At 43.5% G+C, this 18,542-nt stretch overlaps 1 protein-coding gene across 4 annotated transcripts; it reads right to left on the reverse strand.

Moving 5' to 3' along the window:
* Positions 1-227: 227 nt before the first annotated feature.
* Positions 228-16,728, reverse strand: gata2a (GATA binding protein 2a). 4 transcript variants are annotated; one of them, XM_034687514.1, is made up of 7 exons: positions 16,719-16,728; positions 13,350-13,433; positions 8,584-8,997; positions 7,310-7,876; positions 4,661-4,818; positions 2,102-2,227; positions 228-1,422 (listed from the first exon to the last, which is right to left on the reverse strand). In XM_034687514.1, exons 3-7 carry the CDS (start codon positions 8,810-8,812, stop codon positions 1,126-1,128), a joined length of 1,377 nt encoding a protein of 458 aa, XP_034543405.1. In that variant the 5' UTR covers positions 8,813-8,997; positions 13,350-13,433; positions 16,719-16,728; the 3' UTR covers positions 228-1,125. The 4 variants fall into 4 exon arrangements, with proteins under 4 accessions (XP_034543405.1, XP_034543485.1, XP_034543320.1 ...); XM_034687594.1 differs by lacking the exons at positions 13,350-13,433; positions 16,719-16,728 and adding an exon at positions 9,247-9,367 and having other exon boundaries at positions 4,661-4,806; XM_034687429.1 differs by lacking the exons at positions 13,350-13,433; positions 16,719-16,728 and adding an exon at positions 9,247-9,367.
* Positions 16,729-18,542: the final 1,814 nt, after the last annotated feature.

The raw sequence follows: 18,542 nt of genomic DNA on the forward strand, positions 1-18,542 counted from the left end.
GGGCCTTCTCTTAACAAGGCACCATCACAGATAGAGGAGGAGCCTGACCAAAGCATTATCACGCTTAAGGGATCACAGAGCTTCCCTTGATACATCTGATATCACTTATGATTTTAATAATCCAGCACTCTTCATTAAAAGAAAAGTTTAGTCTAATGCTTAATGTTTGTGTGAGAAATGTAGGAGTGATAATAAGAGACAGACTTAACTTACAAGGCGGTGACAGATTTGACTTTAGTATTAAACTTTATTTCCTTTACTTTTGTGAGATGGAAAAATGATAAAAACATACAGCTCAGGGACTTTTCATCTAAGATAGGTCAGTGTTTTCTTTACGTAATAACCATGAAATTCAAATCATAACAGTTTCCATGTGTCTTTGACAAAAGCTTAAAGAGTGAAAATAAATTATTGTAGCAATAATTATAACATCAAATATAACAATAATAAAAGCAATTAAGCATTTATAAACACTCTATGCACTGTGTCTTTTTTCCATAAAAGTCCATTATTAAAAACAGGTGAGCATTGTGGTGGCGTACAATCCAGCATGTGAGGAGAGCACTGGTTTGTGGGTACTGTGTTCCACTGGTTCATAACAGCGGTGTAGGGCTGGAGTTGTGAGCCAGTCTTGAGACTTCCAGCACTGAAGAGTTTGTCCGTCTGGACAACAGACAGGAGATGGACAGGGTGCATGTATCTCAGTATATGAAGAGATGGTCATCAGGTGAAACAGCAGTTCTTTTTAAGACCTCTCTTGAGTCTCCTGTTACAGGGCCAAGGAGAGGTGGGTACCAAAGTGACTTAGTAAAAATAAGCAAAAAGAATGACAAGCGTCTCCATTCACTCCATTCCTGCATGCCTCAGTCACCCAAGGGCTAACAAACCCCTCGTCACATTAGCTCTTCACAGAGTCTGCTTAAGTCCTGCTCTGCAGCAGCCCATCAGTGAGGTCAGGCATGACGCGACCCTCAGTCATTCAGTCCAACTGAAGGTCTCTCCCCTCCGACCACTGTACATGATGCAACAAGTCTGCTCTGCTTCTGACGGGATGTGGAGGCCATGTAGTGTTCATAGTGATCTTGCTGCTCCTTTGGGCAGAGGAGTCCTGGTTCTGAAAGGACCTCAGTGAGGCTCAGCCCAGACCGGCGAGCGATTGGAGTGGTGGGGGTGACCAAATGAAGGGTGAATGGGCGTGGGAGTTGGTAGCATGTGTCCCGAGTGGCTGAAGGGGGGCAGATGACCCATGTGGGCCATGTGACTGAGGCCGGGTGCTCCGCCAAAGGTTGAGGCCTTGTCCTGCATGCACTTGGATAGCTCATCGAAGCCGTCCCCTGATCGTTTGTTCCTCTTGGACTTGCTTGACATCTTGCGGTTGCGTGTCTGGATGCCTTCTTTCTTCATGGTCAGGGGTCTGTTGACCTGTGGAGAGCAGCACATTAGCTCAAGGCAACCAGGACAAAAGTTTCACTGACAGTGTGAATAGGTTTTTTTTCTGTTAGCTCCAGCCTGTTTACCAGCTCATAACTTCAAATGTCATCAATCACATGACATATAATGATTTCAATTAATATATACATGCGTTACTTTCATAGTAGGCCAGTATCATGAATGTTTGCAGTATGATATAAATGCTATAAATAATGAGCAGCTGTTTTGCATATGTAGCTCCATTTACAGAGGAGTCAGGGGCGTTTGGAGCCTTTTGTTTAATTCAAAACCAAACAGAACTCAGTGTCGATATGAATACATGGGGATGAGGGCTGGATGGGTCTGAAAGGAGCAGCCTCAGACGAATCCTCATCAGTGTAACCGACGCCGTTACACTGAATGACAGTCCCACCCTGCAGCCTCTCCTGGGAGTAACGCCCCCCATTGAAACAACGATGGATTAATAAAATAAGAAAGGACAGGACGACTGGTGGGATCTGCTCCACAGGGTGAGCAGGCTTTGCTTCTACACCCTCACAGTTTCTCTGCCCCTAAATCGATACAAGCTGTCCGCCCACTTAACCAGTTTACGTTACGACCCCCCCCCCCTTTAGAAAATAAAGAAATAAATAAACGTCTTGAGCGGAGCATTTTTTTTCAAGCTACTTACATTGTGCAGTTTAAAGTAAAGGCCGCAGGCGTTACACACCGGGTCTCCATTCCCGTTGCGCCTCCACAGGGTGGTGGTGGTGGTCTGGCAGTTTGCACAGCAGGTGCCTGCACGTCTAGCAGCGGACTGGAGGGAGAAAGAAAATACATCATGCATAATGAGCCTTTCACACGTTGAGGAGGTCAGCGCGGACATAGGGTAGCACAAAAACACGCTATGCTAAAAAAAATTACGCTCCTTTAGACACACATGAGGCTCATCTTTTCACCGTGCTGTCATTCAAAGCCCATCAGTAATATTTCATAGACAGACTGTGAAGTCTGCCTCAGCATAAAATCAACAGGAGACAGACAGTGATCCTATAATTAAACGGCGGCACGTGAATTTTCGTGAGGTTTCTACTTTGACCACTGAACCACGTGCAGAAAAGCATCAAAAGAAAAAACCCTCCGACTGGAAAAATTACTTTACTTAGTCACTGAATCAATTGAATGTATGAAGAGCGGTACAGCCATGATCAGATTGAATCAGTAGAATCAGTATTGCAACAAGATACGTGCTCTGGAGAATACCCGATTCTCTACATCCCTGTCGTTTATAATCTTATTTATTACACTAAAGAATAAATGCCAGTATTAACATGTTATAATAGCTATAAATCTTGTGTACTTTTTCTTATCCTGATCCGGGTAAGACCCGGTGCCATGCCTGACAACGTGCTCGTGCACCCATTGCAGATCAATTCTTCACACATAATACGAAACATTAGTTTTACATGCAGAAACCCTGCGGCTCTGAGCTCTGCAGGCAGCATCCAGGTTTTTCCTTTGATTAACTCCAGGTGCACTTCTTGCTATTAACGTCGACAGCAACAATAACTGCGGACATATTTACGGTAATATTAGAAGAGGTAAACCTGTTTAAATATTGAAAAAGCTGCGCGTAAGTTCTGAACCACTGGCAAGTAAGAGTGACAAACAAGACGAGAACATAAATCCATTTATTTTCCAATTCCCGCCCCTCGCGCCCCGTCTCTTCACACATAAGCGGCTCCTCCAGTGTTGTGATAATCTCTTTGCAGTATATGTCAGGCCGGCCACAGAGAATGCAGCGCGCGGGTTGAAGGCGGAAACAGCCGGGAGCCTGACTTCCTTATCTGGGCCGGGCAGATATCCGGATAGGAAACAACTGGATGCCCCTTTGAACACAACTCTGAAAAACACTTGAGCTGAAAATGCAAAAGCTACAGGCGCACGGGCCGAGCCAGTGGAAAATCTAATGGACTTTTCATGAGGAGGAACGACGTGGAGGTGGCCAAGGAGACCCACGAAAAAATATATATCAGCAAAAATATTCAAGTAAAAACAGAGTTTGGAGTTTTTTAAAACCTCCAAAACATTTGAGTCATCTCATCACGTTACCTTTCCTCATCCAGGTGTCAACGACTTAGAATCGCATTTAATGAGTATAAAGGGGAGCACAGCCCAATACTTACTGAGCAAAGCATTCTATCACTTTTAAATGACAAATAAAGTTACACAAGCTGTATTGTATTTCTGATGTTAAATCCCCTAATAAATTCCTAACAAACCTACTGAAGCCTTAATTTCTTTTCTTTTCACTGTATTATACATTAATGCACTGTATTTATTAAATCACGTACAGATTATAAACTCAAGAAATGCTGCTTTTAACGATTATCTTTGGTGCCATTAAATTTTTTTAATAGTTGACAATTCTCTGAGAGAACTGCTTTAATTCACATTGTGTGTTTTTCTGAGTCTATTAATTTTGAAAGTGTCAACTGACAAGGCAATTATTTTAGTACAAAAAATTACAATAAGAGCATTATTTCTATTGGACAGTAAAGGACTATTCAGGACCTATATATATGTGTGTGTGTGTATGTGTGTATAAGTCATAACAAAGCTATGGCCAGATTAAAATAACTATTTTGTAGATGAACTAATAGATAGATAGATAGATAGATAGATAGATAGATAGATAGATAGATAGATAGATAGATAGATAGATAGATAGATAGATAGATAGATTGATTGATTGATTGATTGATTGATTGATTGATTGATTGATTGTAATTTGATGTCTATATCGTATTCAATAAATAAATTACTGAAGGCTTTTAAACCCCTTGTATAAATAAATGACTGCAAATAGAAACGTGTACAGCCTCTGCAGGGTTAATGTTAGTACTGGCTTTGCAGCTCGGCAGCAGTGATAGATCCAGGATGAGAATGTTACGTGTCCACGCTGCTTTTCATTTACTCGAGGATGGTGTTAACTAAAGCAGCATGGGCATTGGTATCAGTAACAGTATCAGAAGTACCAGCAATAATGATAGTGGGAACAATGGCAATAGTAGCAGTATTGTAACAGGCCATGGAGGTGGATCATCGGGGGGTGAGAGGGACAAACAATTCCAGGAAGATCATAGGGAAAATATAACTTTCCTGGAATTGTGCGGCCGGCATCTGCTTTGTGCTCATATTTGGGTGCTTTCTCTCAGGGTGAAGGGATAGAGTGAGAAGGGGGACTCACCAGTCTGCGTTTGGGTTTGATGAGCGGTCGGTTCTGGCCGTTCATCTTGTGGTACAGTCCGCAGGCGTTGCACAGGTAGTGACCGGTACCGTCCCGTCGCCACAGGGGGGTGGAGGTGGCACCACAGTTTACACATTCACGGCCCTCTGCATAGAGTTCAAGAGAAGACAAGAAGAAATTTTATATAATTAAAAGTTCACATGCTTTCAGAGGCAACACATAACAGCTGTCCAGTCTCATTTGGAGGCTATACGGTGCTGGGAGACCCTAGACGGCCCTGTAATATGAAGTGGAAATCTGTCTCATGATGGAGACAATGTCTACATCAGTTTGCAGGTGTGCAGGGCTGTCACGGACACAGACACCTCCATGTAAACTGATCTAGAGTTTAGAGAGCAGAGACAGCCAGAACATGTCCAGAGGTGTCCAACAAGAAGAATGAGACACACCATCAAATTAGGACTACATTATTCATCAACGTGGGCACCCATGAGAGGAAACAAAAGTGTTGCTGTGGTATTAAGTGTTGCAGTCTTTATTGAAAATCTTGCATGCCAGTTGGATGCAATTAATAATATAAATATGGTGTTAAATGCAACATCACTCAGATGAATGTTTATACCATTGTAGTATAGCAACTACCCCTCTTAGTAAATACCTGCTCTTTTAGTTTTTCCTGCATGCCTGACTCTCCATTCAGGTTTGACTGACTTCAAACAGCCTGTTGCTAAACCGACCATTTCATTTAATTCAAGTCTCCCTCTCCCTAGAGCATCATCTCATTATTCCTCTTATAATACCAGCGACACCCTGAGTCCCACCCTCACCCTACAAAGGAATCTGACCTGAGCAAAAGGCTATGTGCCTTTGGAAATGCATCTTGCTTCTCTCTGTACCTCCCCACCTTCCTCTTAATTGTTTCGCAAGTCTTGAAACCACATAAGGTGGTTCATTACCACCTCAAATATTCACCAGCAATGACTTGTGCTTATTTTGTCTCATGCAATATTTAGTGTTGAAGTAAGAATAAAAGAAAAGGCTTCATGTGAAAAGATAGAAAAAGAGAGGACAAGGTGTGTGGTTTGATGCTTCTTCTACAGAAAGCTACACCACTGTAAGGTACATGTGCTGACAGCTGAAATGTCATTGTGGCATTTTGTAGAACAGTCAATCACCATTACTGGCACTGGACACGGAATTTGATAGATAAGAGGCTTTTTAATGCTGTAGCTGATATGTTTGTGTTGCTGATTGAGACACGGTCCGGCCAGATTCTTTTAAATGTCACAGTATAACATTTCTCTGCCACAGCAGCTCACATTCACTCAGATGATCAGCCAGCGAGCTACCCCTGATGTGTTCAAAAGCATGAGGACAAATGATGACAATAATGGCAATTACACAACTACATTTGGTGCCACTTAACAATCTAGGTGTCTGTTGTTTTCATATTGTGTCCATCAAAGTACAACAGCTTAATCATTGTAAGGAAATTATGGTTATCAACATTGCCAGACAAAATTGTTTGACACATTAATGTCAGACATAAAGCCTAAATAATTATTCCAATAAAACTAATTTAAGGAACCAGGGGCCTGTCCAGACAATCACATAACAGAGTGTCTTAAAGCAAAAAGTATATAATTTTAATCACTTCACTTAATTCACTTCTTTTTAACAGTGGTCATGATGCACTCAGTCCAATTTCTATTAAATAGACTCACATAAACATGTCCATTGTGGACCTGGTTGCCTGAACTTCGTGTCAGCGCACTGGGCCAAGGCCATGCTTAAAAACACAAACAGCAGGGCTCTGTCGCCTGGGCTTTGTTAGTACTGGGAGAGCTGAGGGAGTGGTGGAGGTCGTGATTTGTTCACTTGGAGGTATACAGGATATGGCAGGAGCCAGGGCGTCGTGACTCTTTCATTTTTAAGTGCAATAAAGGCCACATAAAAAATAAATAAATAACAATCCACACCGCACGAAGAAGAAACCACTTTGTGAAAGTAGGCTACATCTTCTACAAGTCGATGTTAAATTGTTGTCAAGTTTTTTGAAAAGCCTGAGTGTCATTGCTGGTCCAACTTTATTTTTCTAATCACAAACATCGTGATCAGGAGTCATCAATACATTTACATGTAGTCCTGCTCTACTTTAAGTCACAAACGAGAACGTTTGATCATGTGCACAAAGGCCCTGCTGGCCAACGATGTAACAGTTGACCCCGATGTGTCTGATGAGTTTCATCTCAGGTTAAATCCTCTCTTTGGTGAACCCGGTTAAGTGGAGGGGCTCACAAGAATCGAGGAGAGCGATGGGGCAAAGATTAAACTTGTCTGAACAGGTTTGAGAGGAGAAATGTGTGCGTTATTAAAAAGAATGTGAGATCCACTGGAGCAACAAGTTGTGCTCTGAAAAGTTGCATCAAAAGGTATTGTTTGATATTTTAAAGGGGTGACGGTTAAATCTGAAACTTAATACAAATTTTTCTAAACGAAAAGTGTAAAAAGAACTGGCTGTGAATATTTTTGTCAAAAGAAAGAATCATCTGCTGCGGACTGGTTGACAAGCCGTAACTTTTTCATGTTACGGTATCACTTAAATCTATAAACTGACATGACAAAAACGCGAACACGCGTGGGACTCACCTGAGCCTGACCGGGATTTGCTTTTGCACTTGGGCGTGAAGCTGGAGGAAGACCCTCCGAGCAGGCTGCCGGGGTGGAAGAGGCTGCCGCCGTACTCGTGGGGAGGCAGTGAGTAGGCCGGGTATGTTGGAATGGGGTGATGCGTGGCCTGGCTGTTCATCGAGGCCAGGCCGCTGCGGAGCGGACTACAGCTCTCCATTTTCATGCCGTCCGTCAGGGGCACCTGGTACTTGATCGAATCTTTCTCGTCCATCCTGGTGGACGTGGAGGTCGGGGAGGTAGGGCCAGGGTCCGGGGACACGTCCTTTGGAGGGGTAGGGGGGAAACTGTAGAGGTGCGGGCTAGAGTGGGACGCCGGAGTGAGCGAGGCCACTGGAGCCGTACCAGTGCCGCTGCTGCAAGGGTAGCCGGAGCCGGTGGTGTGCAGACCGGGTTTGCTGAAGTGGCTGACCGCCCATGCGTTATGGTGGTGGGCAGCGGACAGGGCTGCTTTCCCGGGGTCCAGCCAAGAAATACCGGGGCTGTGAATGAGGTGTGGTCGGCAAACCTGGTTCCCAGTGAGGCGAGCTGAAACCAATAATAATGAATTTAAAATACGTTATTTTACTCTCTACATACACACACACACACACGTTATTGCTTTTAAGTTTACACTACAAAAACAATTTCTTACCTGTTAAATTCCTCAAATCCGACATTTAGTAGATGTGGTGTAAAAACTGGAGGCTACAATGACCTGATTGTTTTTCACATAATTTACTCAACAATATATATGCTCGAAAAACTTGAAACAAAGATTAGGTGGACAACAGAAAACACACTAAGTATCCGCTCGTCAGGACAGTATCTTTTCATCGGCTGCAGCCTTCGGACTAAAGATTGTTATTAGTAAATTTGCGGTTTTTATTTTATATCCGGGAAGTGCCTCTCTCTCTCTCTCTCCCTGCAAAAATCCCTGCCCCAACACAGAGGGGTTAAATGACATACTTCCCTTTCCCCTCGCTGTCATTTGCTAGAAAATCCTTTTATGTTGCTGATGTGGCCCAGAAAAGTCAAGGCAGACTTTTTACGCATTTGTTGCATGCTGCATGCATTGTCATAGTCTGATAATAAATATTATATATAATTCAAAGCCTTACAATATTTTACATTTATTTTAATAGACACAATAGGCTTATGTGTAATTTTAATCAACATCATTTTAATATTTCTAACGTGAGTTCCTCTCTACGTTATCAGATCAAAGTGTCACTGTAAATAAGAGCGCATCTCACCGTGTGCTTGGCTGTACGTGACCCTGGCCCGGGAGTTGGTGTAGTAGGGGTTTCCTTGAGAGTCCAAGTGGTTCAGAAACATGTCAACCTCGTCCTGGGGCAGTAACGGTGCCATGGGCTCCATGTAGTTGTGGCTCAGAGTGTGATGGTGAGAGTCCGGGTGCTGGCCGTTCAGCACTGCGTGATGGTGCGCCATCCACCGAGACTGATCCGCCGCTGCGACCTCCATGTCTGAGCTCGTCTCCACTGAACACGACTCTGTACGCTGGACTACTCTTGGACTTTATTTGCCTCCAAATTAGCGTTTAAGTGTCTTTAAATTCCTCAGCCTTGGAAGTCTTGACTTTGTTTATTTACTTCAGAAATAGAATCCTCAAACAGCCCGGTCTCCTCCCTTCTCCTCAGTTCTTATACCTGCAATAAGACGAAAACAATTATTGTTTTATAACAGTTATTGCACAAGCCATCCTCTTATTAAATCGCAGCATCCTTTGTTTTTAATCTTATCATATCGGTCGACACGTGATATATACTTTGCACACGTTAGACTCCTGATGTGGAAAGATCGTAACAAAGTATCCCGGGTACAATCCTGTCTCTATCGAAGCAATGCACTACGGCTCCACACGAAAAACATAAAGCACAAATGTTTCCTTTGGATACCTGTTGCAAGTTCGATCAGCTGACGGCAAACAAGGCTGTGATGTGTAAACCTCCTGATCCATGCAGTGCTCAGAGTCATTAATGAGATGTGGCGCAGACTGATGCGGCTGGCGCCAGTAGATTCCCATATCAAGCCACATTGGGCGGGGCCTCATTTTCAGCCAATCACACTCAGCTCTGCCACAATTGGCTCGCTGCATCCCTGCTCTCCGTCTTTCAATTTCCATTTCCCTGCTCCGAAAAACTAAAAGACTTATCAATCAGCGGCGTAATTTCTCGGGGGTCTTTCTCTCGTATGGAGCTCACACTGAATGAGCAATCGGCCCGTGATAATCTGCTTTTTTTAGCAGCAGTTTAAAGCCTAAAGACAGACATCTAACACGGAGGGGAAAATCACGCCGTACAATACGTGGCTTAGAATTAAGTTTATAATACCTTTTATGGAGTAATCTATTGTAAGTCGCCCTCACCTGTGTGACACCATTTTAAAAAAGAAGGATTAAATATATTTATACCGCCAATTTAAAAATTAAAGACGACATGCAAACTGTTTTTTTCTCTTATCAATTTGAGTTGTTGATTTAGCGTTATAACACTGACTATAATTGTAAGTGTTGTTTTTAGCAGACTGCTGTTATGTAAATAAACAGCGTCTTCAGCACCTCTAAAATCAACAGAGGAGGAGTCGATTTATGACCCCGAAATTGCCCCCATTGTTAGGAGCGCCTAATTGTCTTTAATTAGTAGCAGGGCATTCCTCTTGTGAAAACAGAGGTTTTGTCTCGAGGACAGAGCCATCAAACACAGTTTGCATACTAATGGCGCCTCTTTCTCACTTGGTGGTACCAGGGATGGGCGCGAGGCCTCACCTATGAAAACCAGTTGTTTGCAAAGTGTCTATTGACGCCCTCATTCAAAAACCACTATCTAAATTATGGTAGAGATTTACACCGTTTGTATAAGCGTTTCTATATTTATAACTCTTATACATTATCAAATGCTGCCCCAGTGGGTAAAAGCGTGTTTCTGTGAATGTGGACGAACAAGGGATTTATATGATAAGCTCTAAGCCAAAAATAAAACAAAACTATAACAACTATTCTATTCTATTCTATTCTATTCTATTCTATTCTATTCTATTCTATTCCATTCTAAATTGAGGATAAGATGCAGTGCGCGCGTAAAATGATTAGTCCTTGCGCTCAATTTGCGCCATGCCTGGGCACATAGAGACACAGGCCTATGGCGTGTGTGTGTGTATGTGTGCGTGTGTGTGTTTGTGTGACTGACAGGGAATAATTGGAGGGTCCCGGAGCCTAGACTGGTCGCCTCGCTGACGCCTGGACCTGACGTCACAGAATCACGGGGGATTAAGAAGTTGGCGGTGTGTCACGTGAAGCTCCTGATACCTGGACAACTCACGCTTATAACAGTGATGACACGGTATGCACGATACAAGACATTATAGCGCCAATCCTGCTTTGATCCAATGTTAGATCTACCGTGTGTGTGTGTGTGTGTGTGTGTGTGTGTGTGTGTGTGTGTGTGTGTGTGTGTGTGTGTGTGTGTGTGTGTGTGTGTGTGTGTGTGTGTGTGGTCAGTCATCAGTCATTAAATCACTGGCATGTTGCCAGGAGCAGTGAGTTGATGAGCTCAGCCCTTTGAGCTTGTCAACCTCTAAAATCAACAAATTAGTGCATGTGGAGCAGCAGAGGGCTACCTGAATAACTGACATTCCAGTGAAAAGAAGCAGCACAGTCTGCAGGTAGAGTAAATGATATCAAATGATCACTCCTTATTCTCCTAGAAACATATGTTTTAGCACACAATGAATCAATCATCAGTATTGCACTAATTATGTGTCTAAGATATTTCACGCTGCAGAATAATTGCTGTCACACACACTTGAACCTGAACCAACAAGGACTCCCTCTGTTCCAGCATGAATGGATGGACAGTGGTGCTCTGGTTATTGATGCTAGCCCTGAAAGGATTTTTTTTTCCTCCACAGCAACAGTACAGCCTGCGGTGGTCAGCCTGTGTCTGTGCTTCATGTGCTCTGGCTGTGCTCACCATCAGGGCCTGTGAGAGCGGGTCAGGCTCAGGCTGTAGCTGCTGCAGCAAGCCCATTGTTGTTTGCATGTTTGCCAAATGGATTACTCAGCAGGATTTAGCCCTCTGTAATTTATACCTTCATTAATCCCATTTGTATCTGTGCTGGAACAAAAGATGGGAGAGGGTGACAGAGGGTTAGTGAGGAGTGTGTGTGTGTGGTTGTTGGGGGTGTATCTCCTGCTCTCTGTCTTTCTCAAGGACACAGCAGTATTGTTTCAGTAAGGGATGCTACCCTTGACTGGAGAATAGTATCCCTCTCACAACACCTCCTGCACTGGATGAGAACTGAGTGCAACAACTGTAAGACTGTGCAGCCAAAGCGGCTAATGAACAACAAGATTATCATTCCGATCCATGCCGTTATTAAAAGGGATTGGCTTTATCTACCTGTTTGTTCCCATTGGGCATGGTCATCCATCATTATCCAGAGTGGAGGTGTGTGACTCTGTGCATTTGTGTGTGTGCCTGACTCTGTGAATGTCTGTGTATTTTTTTTTTTTGGGGGGGGGGGGGGAAGGTCTGTGTGTATTTTTTTTGGGGGGGTGGGGGTGGGGGGGGGGGGGGGGGGTTGGGGGGGGGGTGGGGGGGGGGGGGGGGGGGGGGGGGGGGGGGGGGGGGGGGGGGGGGGGGGGGGGGGGGGTGAAGAGCCACAGTGGGGCTTGTGAAGATAAGCAGAGCCAGAGAGAGGAGAATGACACAAACCAGCTGATGCATTATTGTCCCCTTTACTCACGGCTAATTAGATCGAGCCAGGGCACTGGGGGCTTTACAGTCACAAGCATCCACACACAAGACCCTCTAACTGCTGGAAGAGGGGCCTGACAGTGGCACTCTCTCTCCCATTTATGAAGTCTGAGCACAAAATAATAACATTTCAGATAAGGCAGTACATTACACATCATGTGTACAAGAGGAGAAGGGAGTACATGATTTATAGGTTTACAGCCTTAAACCCCTTATTAAAGCTCTGGAGGGATTTTAGAAAAAGTTCTGTATGGCACAACGGCATTACACACAAACAGATATAGTGACCGACAGAAACATCTCATTTAGCATCTCCTCATTCATTCATCCATCTTCACATTCATTAATTAACTTTTTTTCACCTACTACAAATCTAGGTGATGCTTACACACTCTGTTCTCATTCACACGGGGCTACACTCCGTTGCTTCACATTATTTGAATCAAAACATCATGCACAGGTAAGAGAGAGAAAGGTTAGTGTATGGACTCCAGCTGCTGCATGCCTGTGCACACTCTGCTCCTCCATTGTGCTGATGTGATTGCTCTCTCTGCTGATAGAAGATTTCTGCCCTGGTCCTTTATGCTTTTTTAAGCGTGACAGTTGAAAGGGCTACTTTTGTCGACACTAATATCATGCTGATGGTATAATACATTTCGTCATCAAGGAATTATTTCCAGGGATAGTCCCCTTGCCAGCGGCAACATACAGAGGGCTAAAATACAATTTAATGGCTTATTGATAGTAATGACATGACCGCATGAGTTCCTCGAAATTTAGAAATGACATTTGGCTGATCATTTGAATATAGACCCTTTCTTAAATTAAGATGTATTATTGATGCAAGCTATAGACAGCTATTATTGAAAACAGCAGAAAGTGAAACTCCACAATATCTGTACAATTTACGTGACTGTTTACTGACATGAGCTCAGTCTTGTGCGGCTAGTTATTATGAAGATAAATAGCCTACAGTGAATAACCGAATGACCTCACACACGAAGGCTTCCAATATATGAAACACAAGATACAGTCTTAAAAAAACATTAAGCCTACAAGTATTAATTCAATAATAGCCTATTCAGAAAATAGTGTTTACCACTATAACGTTTAATTGGATCGATGAGAAAAAAACAATTGTTATCCCTATATTAAGCTTTGGATCATTTGTATTATTTACAATTATACAAAATATTTCCCATTGCATATTTATAATGGTTCAAAACTATCAATAACTCACTGACCTGCTGTTGTATATGAGCGAAGTGACTGCGCTGTCCAAGCCACGCCAGAGAAAGAGGCTGCATCGGATTCAGCTCCTCACTGCGCTTCTCTCCGGAATAACACCGAAAAACAAAAGACCGGTGGAGACAGACGAAACATGCGTGTTTAAGATGCTCTCCAGACAAAAAGGGAAGTACAGTTGATGTCTGTCTCAATACCCTTCAGAGAAAATACAATTTGTCTGAGCTCAGTGCCTCCCCTCTCTTACTCTCTCTTTCTCTGTTTTTCTCTCTCTTGCTCTCTCTCTCTCTCTCTCTCTCTCTCTCTCTCTCTCTCTCTCTCTCTCTCTCTCTCTCTCTCTCTCTCTCTCTCTCTCTCTCTCTCTCTCTCTCTCTGTCCAAACCTGTCTGAAATGAGCAAAACTTGAGCTGCTGTTAGTGAGGCTGCAGCAGCACAGCAACGTAACGGCGCGTCAGCCTGCAGCCTGTTTCCGGGTCCCGTTAAATGGACACAAACTTGCAGCAGCAGTTCTAACAGTAGCCCCCTAACTAGACCCTCACACTGGTTTGTCAGCATTTTATCTTTTTTAGAGAAAGAATCCAGCTCACCTGCAATACCACTCTCATAGATTTTAGATGCTTGGTATTTGTAGGCTAATGAAGAATTGAGTTTTCATTTGTGACGTTGCAGGGCATTTTTATTGTATAACTTTTCCCTTTTTAGTGAAATAATAAATTAATATAAACAAATGCGCCAAGACAAGGACTCCCTAAGGTATTTCAGCGGCAAATGAATGTCATATTATTTAGGCTTGCCATTTTTAATAGGCTATGTCGTAATTATTTGTGTTCGGGTTTAAAAATGAAATAAAATAGTGCTACTCTGACTGCTCCGCTCCTAATTGACTTCCAGAGATTTTACTTCATGACTCCCCCCCCCCCCCCCCCCCCCCCCCCCCGCTCCGCTGCTGCCCCCTGTGTTAACTGTGCTAGAGAAGAAAAATAAGACCCCCCCCCCCCCTCCCTCCCTCTTTCTGCCTTTCTGCTTTATATCCCACACAGCAACAACAACTTTGTAAAACATGCAAAGCCCCTAAAATCTCCTGCACGCGACCTGCGCTCGTGCGCGGCGCCGGAGCCAGGCAGGTGCAAGGGGCGCGAGGACCTCTGCAACTCGGGGCTCGTGCTCCCCAGAGTGAGAACGGACAAAAAGGAGAGAAAGAAAAGAAGAGGAAAAAAAGATATGTGAAGTCTGACTGAATTAATAGCATTTGTTTCAATGTCTAAAATCAGTCAAGCAAAGATGGAAAATGTCGATATTTGACACCTATTGACGTACACAAATATAACTTTGCTCAGAATAAAGAACAACCATAACCTCTTAGTGCATTACCGTATTTCAATAACCTGTATTTTGACTCTATTAAATCAGATAGCTAGCATTTAAGCTTTTAGAAACAAGGGCATTTTATTGTAAAGTTTTGCTGTTTTGATTGTCGGGGAAAAATTGTTTTTCTGGAAAGCAGCGTCAAACTTAAGTTTTGTCTATGGTGTATTACTCCGAGGTAACATATAGGTTTATAACATATTGACTAGGAGTTTCTCAATTACCCTATATTTGTAAGGTATAATTTGTATTTGTAAACATAATAATTGTTGTTTTATTTAATAAAAGGGTAAGAATGTGGTTGACTGAGAATTTATGACACATGGGGTATTTGTCTTTCAGTCAGGTCAAAAGAAGACAGCCCTGTAACTAACTAAAACTTTAAACGTTACATGAACTGTTTTCTTTGAATCCCTGACAGGATGTGATCAGTGAAGCACTTGTACTTGCAGTCCCTATAAATTATGGCATAATAGACTAACTAATATTGGTATGATATTACGTTGAAAATAGAGCGACTATCTCCATCTTTAAACCAAACTCACAACACATAGTGCATGTTTGATTTGTGTGTATTTGAACTTGTTTTGTTAATCAATGTTCTGCATGTTCTGCACGAGACTGCGTATGCGTGTGATTGCGCGTGTGTGGACGCCATTCTCTGCACACCGCATTAGATGCCGGGGCCCTTCTCCCTCTGATTATTACCGGGGGTAATATTTCATCGGCACCACGCAATCTTTGTTCTCTGTGAAGATAATAAATGGCCTAATCGTTATCAGCAAACTGCTGGGGGTGTCAGCACCGACCGAGGCTGGGAGCGGGGTCCAAAGTGCTGCTGAATAAATTGGTGTTCCTTATCTCTCACTCCCAGATTATCGCCGCCTTTTCAAACTTGCACAACAAATACATTCAATGCATCTAATGCATCATTTGTGGAGGGGGGATCCCGCAGGTTGATAGAGACGGATAGGCGGAGGGAATGAGAAATATTTACACGTTTTATACGCTGCTGCTGTGCTGCCAGTGTATGTGCTGTGTTTGCCATTAAAGGGCTTTATTGGCCAGACTTTTGGTACACACACTTTACATATCAATACAAGCTATATTAGACATACATCACTGTCATATGATGCTTATCTGTCTGATTAGTCCCATTACAGCTCCAGGATTTAGACCTTTCTTTTAAGGTAGAAAATTCACATCGCCTTTAAACTGTGAGTTTATTGTTTATTGTGTTTTTTAATGTCGTTATAAGTCTTTTCTTTGTCCATGTAAAGCACGTTAAATTGCCTTTGTGTTCTTAATATGCTTTAGATTCCCTAAAAGTGCCTCACCTTGCCTACAGGAGTGATGACAATAAGTAGTGTTTTTTGCTTACTTATTAAAGTATCATTTCTAAAATTCGAACCAAGTGAAGGCTGGTGAACAGGATAACAGAATAAAATGCAGCAAATGCGATAAGCTCAATTAGCATCTATAACTTCACTCGTGAAAATGAAACGCATCGAAACGTGATCGCATTATCTTCAGTTTCACAACAGACTCAGCACGCACCGTTAGTTTTCTCTGATTTGGTTCCGTCCCGTCAGTGAAGGCCTCCTTCCACCCAGAGCACGCGGGCCTCACTTAGGCCTGTGTTATCTTTTACATCAACTGCTGTGGCATTTGGTTCACAGCAGATTCTGACTTAAACGTAGAACATATAATACGTCTATACTTTATAACTGCAGTCCTGCGCGTGTAGTTTAATTCAACCATTAACAGGCTGCTTGCCTCACACATTTATTGAAATGATCGTGGCTTGAAAATTAAAGATTTCATTCCAGCATAAAAATACTGCTGTCCAAACATGGTGGACTGAATGTTTGTACGGCCATAATGCGGTATTTTTTAGTGACACTTCCAACTAAAAAATTCAACATATAACCACGCAAACACACACACAAACACACTCACGCACGCACGCATGCACAAAAAACACACTCTCCCTCTTTTAATACCGTGGCATCTCCACCGGCCCCGGTGCTCTGATGGTCTCCTAGACAACCGAGATAACGGTGCAGCAGTTTTCCATATCGGTCCCGGAGTCTATTATAGCTCAGGATTAGCTCTCTTTCTGAAAAGGTCAAACACAAAGTCACCAAACCTGCGTCTTTTCCACCTCGCATGGCCCCCGCACGGAGGCACACTTATAAACATGCATGTGCCATTTCGTTTGATGCCATTAAACTAATGGAGCTGCGCTTAAAAAAAAACAGTAATATTTATGTGAGTCTCCTGAGGAGGTACAAGAGCTTTGAATCCGCAGCACTGAAGAGGACAGTCTTACACTGCAGGGGAGAGGCAGAGGAGACAATGTGCTGTTATGTAGCGCCCCCTGGCGAGCCTGTAGCCCTACATCTCTAGCCATTGTGTTTGTGAGTGCTTCGAATGTTTGCATGACAGATCACAGGGATGAGACAAGTGAGACATTTTATTAATCATAAGCCCAGAGAGGGAGCAGGGCTGCTGCACAGCTGGAATGTTCTAGCTGGGATTCCTGGTGGCCGGACAGGAAGTTGGAGGACCTCTGGCAGGAAGTGTGTTCTCAGGGAGGGCCAGCATTGGGTAGAGAGAGAGAGGGTGATGTTTCCTGTTAGTTCTGTCCACATGTTTAGAGGCCTTGCTTAGCCTGTATGCTCCTCTCTCTCTAGGTTTACTTGACCCCCATCATGAGTGCAAACCAGCATGTAAAAGCATTGAGCAGCATGTACCTATCTCACAGCGTTCAATTTTAGGACTGCTATTAGAGGACAGTGGTAAGCCAAGACAGTAGATCATATGTAGAGGACAGGGTTGTGTCACAGGATGCAGATGTCACCACATGAAGTGAGACTTCCTGCCCATCAAAGCAGTTAGTGCCTGTTTAATGGACTCATATTCAGCAACCCACAACAGAAAGCGAGTGCATGTTCATGGAAATAAAGACAGAAAATGCAAGAGGGAGAGATGGTGGTGCAGAGGAGGAGAGAGAGCAAGTGGGGAGGGAGATTGGAGGTATAGATGTGATGGAGCGATATGTGGATTGCAAGAGGAAAAATCTCTTTGTCTCTCCTGAGCTCAGTGGACAATCAAAGTTTCCTATCAGCTCTGGAGTAGGGGAAATTGGCTGCCCTGGGAAGGAGAGGGCCACTCTCACAGCCAATGGGAAGTGCCCCTGTCACTCTCATCAGGTTCAGTGGAGAAAGTAGGAAATGTGTGTGCCTGTGTGTGCGTGTGTGTGCACACACACTCAGAAGAGTGCTTTTTAAACAGAGAACAGCTTTGTTTCACTTGCCTTCATGTGATCAAAGATGATACAAAGTCTAAAGTAGCGTTAGACCTTCATCTGCTGCTTATCCTCTGCACTGAGGGACGTATACAAGGCACGAGGGTGCGTTTTTTGGCAAAACTAGCCTTGAGAGGCATGACCATCAGTGCTTTGATGGAGCGCCATGTGGCAGAGATCAGCGGGTCTTAGTGGGAGCTGTGGACAGTTGCACACAAGGGCAGCAAGGGAAGAGGATTACTGTCTTATTGATATAAATCCATATAGCGAGGGAGGTTGACATCAATATGCACAAAGATATAGACCCAGCCCAGAGGCTTTGAATTAAAAAGTGTGTGATGTAAACATCTGCATGATAGAAGTCAAACATGGACTTTGATGCTAACCTTTTTGGTGCCATCCATCTTTCTTGCTTTCCCTCCTGTGTGCCAGACAAGAATGCATCTCTCCGCACCCAGGGCCCAATCCCCTGTTTGAAGTCTCATCTCCATCTCCGCACTCTCTACCCTGTCCTCTT

Source organism: Notolabrus celidotus, chromosome 1, assembly GCF_009762535.1.
Source record: "Notolabrus celidotus isolate fNotCel1 chromosome 1, fNotCel1.pri, whole genome shotgun sequence".
Classification (NCBI taxonomy): Eukaryota; Metazoa; Chordata; class Actinopteri; order Labriformes; family Labridae; genus Notolabrus; species Notolabrus celidotus.